General features: G+C 39.6%; 1 protein-coding gene across 3 annotated transcripts; it reads left to right on the top strand.

Moving 5' to 3' along the window:
- The first annotated feature begins 2,347 nt into the window (after nucleotides 1-2,347).
- On the top strand, nucleotides 2,348-8,434 carry guf1 (GTP binding elongation factor GUF1). Of its 3 annotated transcripts, XM_028417043.1 has the most exons (17): nucleotides 2,348-2,759; nucleotides 2,872-2,983; nucleotides 3,193-3,341; nucleotides 3,798-3,878; nucleotides 3,949-4,026; nucleotides 4,105-4,188; nucleotides 4,268-4,332; nucleotides 4,420-4,623; nucleotides 4,875-5,014; nucleotides 5,478-5,601; nucleotides 5,982-6,114; nucleotides 6,300-6,443; nucleotides 6,729-6,862; nucleotides 6,991-7,092; nucleotides 7,843-7,962; nucleotides 8,064-8,100; nucleotides 8,206-8,434. In XM_028417043.1, the coding sequence occupies exons 1-17, from the start codon at nucleotides 2,580-2,582 to the stop codon at nucleotides 8,338-8,340; spliced, it is 2,022 nt and encodes a 673-aa protein (XP_028272844.1). In that variant the 5' UTR covers nucleotides 2,348-2,579; the 3' UTR covers nucleotides 8,341-8,434. The 3 variants fall into 3 exon arrangements, with proteins under 3 accessions (XP_028272844.1, XP_028272845.1, XP_028272846.1); XM_028417044.1 differs by lacking the exon at nucleotides 8,064-8,100 and having other exon boundaries at nucleotides 8,206-8,372; XM_028417045.1 differs by lacking the exons at nucleotides 2,348-2,759; nucleotides 2,872-2,983; nucleotides 3,193-3,341; nucleotides 3,798-3,878; nucleotides 3,949-4,026 and having other exon boundaries at nucleotides 4,115-4,187.
- Nucleotides 8,435-10,022: the final 1,588 nt, after the last annotated feature.

The following is a 10,022-nucleotide window of genomic DNA, read 5'->3' as shown; positions in this document are numbered from 1 at the left end:
TTGATTCAGTGCACAGTTTCTAATAAAACACATTATTATTTCATTTCAGTTTTTTGTACTTTTATTTTTTTTGTCATGTGTCTGGAGTTTGGGGGTTAAAATCTTTTTTAAATAAAACATAACAAAACTGTATGTTTTTTTTTAAATAGCCCTTGAAGTCATGGCTGTATCAAGCTTCTCAAAGACTTAAGTGTGACAATGCTTCTTTGAGAACAGCGTCCAAGAGCTGCATGTAAATAAAAGTATTTCTCAGTTAACAACAGCTCAGCAGGGACTCATGGGACCATGAATGATGCAGCTCAGCCTTCCTTCAGCAGGGCAGGATGCTGTCAACAAAGGCTTCCACGCTGCCCGGGACTATCATTATGAGTGTGTTGGTAAAACCCACAGAAAGCCCTGTGGCACTGAGCTATAATGCAAAAGCTCGCTGAAGTTTCATTTTCCAGCCTGATCTTTCCACTACCGGAGTGCCGCTCAGACCTCTTCCTCCCTGAGCTCTATCTCCACAGTCCACAGCTGACCCTGCTCATCCACTCAGAGATGTGTGGCCTGACACAAATCAATGCTTATGGAGGAGGGGTATCTGTAGAGCTGCTTATATACATCACTGGAAACCCTGATAACTGAGGATCATCTACAGTTTTTGTAAATGTCAGATTAGAGCATTTCTAGACAATTCAACTTTTCAGTTAAAGTGCACCTCATAGTGAAATAAAGCACTTACACATAAACCGAATTGATGTAATTTTTGTATCTGGAGGCATGTCAGCGCACAGTACAAAGCAGATGTTTTGGACCATACCGTTATTTAGTTCACTATATTATTATATATTTGTCAAACTTAAGGCCTGTACCACTGGTTTCTGGTAAACAGTGATTTACTGTCCAGTGCAACACTGCCTTGCTGCTAAAAAAATACTTTTTCACTTGAATTGCTTGATTTATTTTTTTATTTATTTTTAAAAGTCCTGTCAAGTACTGATGCCCAAAGACACAAAACATTCACTCATGTCTAATGGCACATTAAAATACCATGAGACAGATATTTTGATGTCATAGTCTGACAGCTGTTTCTAACTTACTTCCTGGTATGACAGGTGAACAGACCTAAGATAAGATAAGATAAGATAAGATAAGATAAGATAAAACTTTATTAATCCCGAAGGAAATTCTTGTGCCAGAGGTATTAAGTTACATTAAATGCAGTTAAGTACAGAGTATAAGTGTCACTATAATCCAAAAAGAGTACAGTACGCAGTATGAGCACAATATATGATACATGGATACAATATGGAGATGTAAGGTGCTAAGTAAACATAAACAGACCAGTGGAGGGAATGACAGTGATGCCTGACATGATTATCTAGCTCTTCTCCCTACAGAAAGGGGAGGAGTTATACAGTCTGATGGCCACTGGCAGGAAGGACCTCCTGTGGTGTTCTGTGCTGCTCCTCGGTAGTCTCAGTCTAGAAGAGATAAAGACCATATTTGGAAACCTGCTGGAAGAAAAGTGAGAGACTGAACCCAGAGAAGTCATCACACTGAACTCAGTATAAACAGTAGTTGGGAAAAAAAACTGTTTAAATAAATTATAGTAAAATGTGTCCACAGTGTGTTGCATCCTTTTGGATTACTGATAGATGGGCACAGATTTTTTTTTATTGTACCAAAGACAAAAGAGAGAAGAATCTTTAAGATGATGTCTTCAAAATCAGAACCTAACCTAATATTATTGTCTGGCAAAACAGCAGCTTTTGAATTAAAAAGCAATCCACAGGGTAATAGTCTCAAACATTAAAAAAAAAACAGAAACGAAAAGAAAATGATTGTATGACAGGCAGGTACTGGGGCTAAAAGAGGCTTATTATCTCTGCTTGCACAAAGAAGAGAAGCAGTAATCTATTTTTGCACAGCTTCGTTGTCATAGCAACTGATATCCATTTTTATCCTTCATCTCACAGGCTGAGTGGGCGGTACTTCCGGTCGTCAGTTATTCCCAAAGATAATAGTGGGAGGTGATAGTTAGCTCTTAAAATATTAACACCTTCAAATATTTGTAGGCTCATATTGTCTATAATGTATGATATATAATTAAATTATACTATCTAGGACGTATTATTATAATGCGTAAACTGGCTTCAAATCCCAGAGAAAGAAATGAGTTGCATCATTCTAACTAACAAACAAACGGTACAGTACAGACTTTAATAAGAGTTACCACATTTTTCAGATCGAGCGATGTTTTCTCTTTCACTGACTAGCGGGCATAAACGAAACCGGAAGTCATCTTGTTTTAGTTTCCTGATATGAGAAAAACATCATCTCCCAGAAGTCCTTGCGTCGACCTGTCACCCAAAATGTCTGCCCCCTAGAGCTCATCCACCTGAGTTCTTACGAGATTATTTGTTTTAAAGTCTGTAGTTTTACGTCGAGAGAGCCTGACAATGGCTGCCATGTTTTAGCAGGCTGAATATTATAATGACAGTTATATCAGACAACTTCCGCTGCAAGCTAATGCTAGCTAACATGTGTGTATTCTCCTTGTCCTAATGCCGTGAGGTTACAAGCTGAACGACAACATGTCGTTTTCACTAGCGAGGCGGTGTTGTGAAACACCTTTATTAAAACGAGTGGTACAGTTTAAGACGTGCAGGAGGAAGATCGAAAGCTACAACGTGACCTACACGGTGTTCAGACACCGCTGGATGAAAAGACTGCCTGTGTTATCCAGCAGCAGGATGAGCACACAACCCGACAAGGTAACACCATCACATCTGTTTCGGTGGCGTTAAATACAGAACCTGTCGGTAGTGCCTGCATCACATACATTACTGAGTTTCTCTAGTAGTTACTTTTCTTTTTGCTTTCAAGGAGACAGTTGACCTGTCTAAGTTCCCTGTGGACAGAATCAGGAACTTCTGCATCATTGCTCATATTGATCATGGAAAAAGCACTTTGGCTGACAGGCTATTGGAAATGACAGGTACTGTGCTTGCTCACCACACTGCATTTGCCTACATTTCCAGTGTCTGTTAAGAAAAGCTCAATACTCAGTGTGGTGTTCAATTCCTTCAGTATGATCATTGACATTTTACAGACATGTCCTCTCTCTCATTGTATCAACCTCATAGTAAGTCATGAGTGAATGATGTTAAACTTGTCACACTTGCTGTTGATTCCATCAATAAATAGGTGCTATAGTAAAGACTGAGAAGAACAAGCAGGTCCTGGACAAGCTTCAGGTGGAGAGAGAGCGGGGGATAACAGTGAAGGCTCAGACAGCCTCGCTGTTTTACAGCCACCAGGGACAGCAGTACCTCTTGAACCTCATTGATACACCGGTAATGTAAATGTTGATCATCAGGATTGTTCATTGTTTTGCTTTAAATCTAACTCATAAACAAGAACAGCTTATTGTTATGACCATTTTCTTCAAAATCCTGTACAACTTTAAAACACTCAGACTAAAGGCAGATCTAAATACTACTGTGAAACGATTTGATGTTGCAGATTTTCACTTCAAGTTACTAGTATGTAGGATTCAGTGACATCTAGTGGCTGTTGCTTCATTGTAAATTAATGAAAGCTCCTCTATAGACCCAGTGTTTGATTGGACAGGGCTGATGTAAAAATGATTAAAAAAAAAAATCCTGATCCATATGTAGATAAAAATGGTGCATTCTGTGCTATTGACTGATCACATTTTAAACTCATTCTGTCACTTTAAATTTGATTTGTTTCCATTTTGACCCACTATGTTGCCCAGTCTTGTATAAGTGTGTTTACTCTCCCTCCAGGGCCATGTTGACTTCAGTTATGAAGTGTCTCGCTCTCTTTCTGCATGCCAAGGTGTCTTGTTGATAGTCGATGCCAACCAGGTAAAAAAAATCTTATTTTTGTGGCTGTGCTTGCTGCATGTGATGAACTTGTGTATATTTTGTTGTGAAGGGCATTCAAGCACAAACAGTGGCTAACTTCTACCTGGCTTTTGAAGCTCAGCTGGCTATCATTCCTGTCATCAATAAGGTACAATCAGACCGCTTTGAACTAAATACGTGTCAGTGTTTTGTGTGACTACATGAGACGGTTTGTTTTTCTCCTCAGATTGATTTGAAAAATGCTGATCCGGAGCGTGTGGAGTCACAGATTGAAAAGGTGTTTGATATTCCACAAGAAGAATGCATCAGGGTAAGATGGGACTACACAAAAGCTGCCCTTCATTTAATGTCAGTCTCTTTTCTTAGAAATCTCTCATTGTGTTTTTCAGATTTCAGCAAAACATGGAACAAATGTTGAACAAGTTCTCCAGGCGGTTGTGAACAGGATTCCACCGTAAAAAGTTATTTTTCATTTCATTGTTTTTTGATTTGAAATATGTGATGAAATAAAATAAAAAAAATGTGTTTGTTTTTTTTTCAGGCCAGTGGCGAGCACTAATGACCCTTTTAAAGCCTTAGTGTTTGACTCCAATTTTGACCACTACAGAGGAGTGGTGGCCAACATCGCTGTGTTTGGAGGTCGAATCAAAAAGGGGGATAAGATTGTATCAGCACATCTCAACAAAACCTATGAAGTCAACGAGCTGGGCCTTCTCCGTCCAGATGAACACCCCACACAGAAGCTGTACGGTCCATTCAGCATCCCATCTCAACATCTCTCCCACTAAAACTCACCTCAGGATGTACCACTTGTGGAGTTTATTAGTTTAGCTCATATTTTTGAATTATATTCTTGTGCTGACTGCGCATTCGTCCTTATGTAGTAAACAGTGCCCCACGTGATAGATAAAAGTGGTTATCTTTCAATATTTGTTTAGCTGTCTGTGCAGATTATTGTCATATTATTGTCACTTCTTGAAGAAGGCTGTTCTGTAGATTTGCAGGCCAAGTTGGCTACATAATCGCAGGGATGAAGGATGTGAAGGAGGCCCAGATTGGAGACACACTCTACCTTAAGGAGCAGCCAGTGGAAGCTCTTCCAGGGTTTAAACCTGCCAAAGCAATGGTCTTCGCTGGTAAGAAACTGTTACCTGCTGTTGCCTCACTGTCAGATTGAAACTTTGAATTGATAAAATGACATAATCATAATGTTATGGGGATGGTTTGCATGATTTGTACTGTGCATTCTCCTATAGACTGGGCACAATAGTTGTAGCTATGAGGATGTCATCATCTGGTTTTTGGACGACCCTTTAAAGCTTTAGGTTATTGTTGTTTTCCTCTGATTTGTACACCATAATTATTATATATAAATCTTGAAAGACAGACTTGATTTGATAGCCTGCTACTGTCTGCCTCTCCTTATAGTCCATTTTGTTGCCCCCTGCTGGCCATTATGAAAAAATGCAGTTCATCCAGTTTGACTTTTTAAACCTGAAGGCTATGTCCTCTTCTTTTATACAGTCTATGTTCTTTCCTCACAAAATGTAGAGTTCTGTTTACTGTTGATGCACACACTGTATTCTTTCTGACCCTCAGGCATGTATCCAATGGACCAGTCAGAATACCCCAGCCTACGCAGTGCCATTGAGAGGCTGACCCTGAATGACTCAAGCGTCACAGTGCAGAGAGACAGCAGTCTGGCCCTGGGAGCCGGCTGGAGGTCAGTACGGATGCTTTGAATTTGGAAAAAAAAATGGCTTTACAATTCCTAACTAAAGAGTGCATGTACTGTAGCAGTGAATGAAGGTGCGTGGATTTTTAAGACATTTAGCAGTGCACTCACAAAGGGAACCATTTCAGGAGGTTTTTGTTGAGGAAAGAAGCAAAGACGTAGCATGATGTTTCCTTTTTTTATCAGTTTTCAACACACTTGAACAACATTTATTCCCAGTATAGACAGCCAAGTTTGAGTTTTGGGTAATTTGGTTGTCTTACCACTGTGCTGGAATAGAAGTGTGTCTTTGTCACTTCCGAACTCTTTCCAGACATTCAAAAAGCTATGAATATCAATTATAAAACTTGAGTGCAACCCCCCCACAGGTTGGGCTTCCTAGGCCTTCTCCATATGGAGGTCTTCAATCAGAGGCTGGAGCAGGAGTATAATGCCTCTGTTATCGTAACTGCACCTACTGTGCCCTGCAAGGCTGTCCTCTCCTCAGCTAAACTCATCAAGGTAAGAGCTGCTTACAGCGCAGCTCGGCTCACGCCGTTATTTCCTCCTAATAAAAATCTTTAACTGACTTGGAAATTCTGTTATCATATCATGCACAATTTTTACAGATTTTATCAAAGATATTTTACATTATGCAGGCAGCAAATAAATGTTAAATAAATGTTAATATCCTAATCTTCTTTCAGCAACATGGCAGTGAGGAGATAACCATCGTGAACCCCGCTCAGTTCCCAGACAGATCTGTGGTGTCAGAGTATTTGGAGCCCATGGTGCTGGGGACTATTCTTGCACCAGACACTTTCATTGGCAAAATTATGAGTCTCTGTTCGGTAAGGGGAAAATAAAATTGAATAAAGAAATCTAACTTGTTAGTCCTGTATTGCTACTACATCTTATTTATACTGACATTCCTTTTTATGAGAGAAGGATCTCTACACTGAAGCTGGCCTGGTCAACAGTTAGAAAATAGTATCCATCCAATAGAAATCCTTTTATACATACAGTACCAGGAGAGTGTCCATGTCTCCCTCAGATTGTTAAGTACCGTATTTAATAAAGTTCTTTGATAGGATTTGTGAAGTTCCATGCAAAGCTGATTGTTTGTGTTGTTACAGAGTCGCAGGGCGGTCCAGAAGAACTTGGTGTACATCGATGACCAGCGTGTCATGATGAAATATCTCTTCCCTCTAAATGAAATTGTTGTGGATTTCTACGACCTCCTGAAATCCCTGTCATCTGGATACGCCAGGTAAAACTAAGCACTGAAAGATGATTGTATATTGAGATTCCAGCTTTTTTAGTGCTTTCTTATTTCTACTGACTGTGAAAGCATTTTATGTTGTCAGCTGGTCATCAGTGTGATTTGATCTTGCACAGCTTTGATTATGAGAATGCAGGCTTCCAGACTGCTGATTTGATAAAAATGGATATTCTGCTGAATGGACGGCCAGTGGAAGAGCTCACCACAATTGTACACAGGTATGTTTGAAATAAGAGGTGAAAGTAAAACCTTTAACCCTCCTGAACATTTACAATGATGCTTGTTTTAAAGGACACTTTGATTTCCTTTGTCACAAGAGTCTCATGTAGCTTCATTATCATTGTTGCTGTCAAGGATACAGTATATGGCCCGTTTTTACTATAGTAATTATACTAAGCCCATGGAGCATGAAATGTATTCAACACCAGGGACTACATTTGAAGTGGCCTCCTGGCTGCCACTGTTAACATTACTTTACTCACCAGACAAGGACTTCATTCTATCAGTGTCAAGGACAATAAAGTAACTTTACAGCAGAAGTGATGAGGCACAGCAGATCTATGTTTAATGCATTTGATACTGGGGCAGGTACATGAGCCAGTACAGACCTTGGTCATTAAAGGGCGCTGCGCCTCACTAATGATGGCTGCCCTCAGACCATTTATACTGTGAGCCTTTAGTCTGTTATTCTTAAAGTGCAATACACAGGAGGCACAGAAGGGACGTTCCCTGTTTGATACGAAGGCTTTTATGTGAAGTTCTGTTGTGTGAATGCGATAAAACATTCAATGTTCTGCATCAGCTTCTACAGTTAGCGGAGGCATCCTTTTATCGTAAAGAATATTGAGCAAGAGCTTTTTACGTATAGAAAGGTTAAAAAGAAACACAAATTTTTTCTTTGAATGGAATAAAAAACAAAATAATAGAACTAGCGGTTTATAGTTCTGATTTGTGTGTTTTCATTACAGGGACCGTGCCTATAGCACAGGGAAAGCCATGTGTGAGCGACTGAAGGATTCTATTCCAAGGCAGATGTTTGAGATTGCTGTACAGGCAGCAATTGGAAATAAGGTCATTGCAAGAGAAACGTAAGTAAAGAATCTACATGGAGCTTAAGGCTTTTTTAGAATCGTATGAGATGTAGAGTAATACAAGATGTGAAGTATTATACTGTACCAATTTCTTTCAGAATAAAGGCATATAGAAAAGATGTTCTTGCAAAATGTGTAAGTAAATGTTTTCCCTATAAACCTAGTAAACACATCTACAGATCATATTTATAACAATATAATCACAGCTGGCATGAATTAGTTTTTGTTTTTCTCTTGCAGTATGGAGGCGACATAACACGCAAGCTGAAGCTACTGAAGAAACAGGCAGAAGGTAAAAAGAAGATGAGGCGCATCGGCAATGTGGATGTTCCCAAAGATGCCTTTATCAGTGTTCTGAAGAGGAAAGACAAATAGTGTACACTGTTATGACCCACTGTATAATCATTTTAAGCAGATCTTTGTTACTAGGCCCATTACATACTGTTTAAATAAAGTGTAACAAACTGTAGTGATTGAGTGTTGTGATGGAACAAACTCAAGATGGTTAATAAGGTCTTGAACGAGTTGAGGAGTGGAGATCTGAAGCTTGATCGAGGAGAACTAAGATAGCTACACAAGTTTACATTATACATCAAAATCCAGATCACATGTTGGTTAATGATGCATTATTTTATGATACAAAAATCACAATGTATCAACCTAATGGCCTATGCATTGCCAAATTTGGACAAAGATTCACTCAGTGGCATGATACTTATGAGTAAGCAGCATTGTTTTAGATTCTTATGGTTAGTGCAAGGAAGCTGTAAATCAAAATTTGGGCTCGGTCAGGGTACATTTTAAATTAACTCTCTCACAGTTTGGACTTCATGCATCTTTGTTCTCCTTAGCCAAAAAGGAAAGCTATCATTTTAATTCTCATTATAGTACAGCAGCAGCAACACTCCTAGTCAGGCCTGGCCCTTACCAATTTGGCAGCCCTAAGCAAGATTTCAGGTGGCGCACGGTTGCATCGCAGTACGTACAAGTTGTCCAGTTCTCCGTGATGATCCTGCACTGTGGACAAACTTCATTGATGACAATACTGGTCATCATATCTTTGATTGTGTTGTACAGAGAGTACATATTTCTATGATATATTTTGATTGTGTTACAAAAAGTTTTGTGGCAACCCACACACCAATAGAGACTGCTTGGATAACCATTAATCAAAGCACACTACTGGGCAACAAGGTCTGGTACAAAGACATAGGAACAAACGTTCACCCTGTGCTCCTCCTTGCAAATATCAACATTAAAAACAAAGAGAGAATTATGGTGTTATAAGTAAAGGCCAATTATTAGTAGTTATGGTTCTAGTGTATCTAAGCAATTATCATTAACTGAGCACTTTGTGTTGTGAAAATGAATCCCTTAAAGAAAAAAAGCCCGTGTAAATACAAACTTTATATTTATTGAGTTTAAAACAAAAACACAGCAAACAGTGACGCTGCTGCAGCCCTATGGACAATAAAGAACAGAACAGGCGTGCATTGTCATTGTAACCACAAGTAGAACAAAACTTTAAAAAGTGTCGATCAGTTTAAAGTGAGCAGACATATATATTTTAAATATTCAATAATATAAAAGAGAAATACTAAACAGTTTAAATAAATACTAAAAATGTAAATAAAACTAAATAAATTTAGTTTTTAAAATAATAAAAAAAAGAAATTCCATCCATTTATCCATTTTTGACCTCTTATCCGGGGCCGGGTTGTGGGGGCAGCAGTCTAAGCAGGGACACCCAGACTTCCCTCTCACCGGACACTTCCTCCAGCTCTTCCGGGGGAATCCCACGGCGTTCCCAGGCCAGCCAAGGAACGTAGTATCTCCACCGCATCCGGGGTCTTCCCCGGGGTCTCCTCCCAGTGGGACATGCCCGAACACCTCCCCAGGGAGGCATTCTCTAAAGGAGCGCCCAGCCACCCTCGAAGGAAAGCTCATGACCATAGGTGAGGGTTGGAACGTAGCGACCACATTACTGCGGAAGCTGCACCAATCTTCCGCTCCATTTTTCCCTCATTAGTGAAGGAGACCCCCCCACCGGTTGGGCG

The sequence above is a fragment of the Parambassis ranga genome, chromosome 10, assembly GCF_900634625.1.
Source record: "Parambassis ranga chromosome 10, fParRan2.1, whole genome shotgun sequence".
Lineage (NCBI taxonomy): Eukaryota > Metazoa > Chordata > Actinopteri > Ambassidae > Parambassis > Parambassis ranga.
The sequence above is the reverse complement of the archived record's forward strand: the minus strand, read 5'-3'. Positions and strand labels throughout refer to the sequence as shown.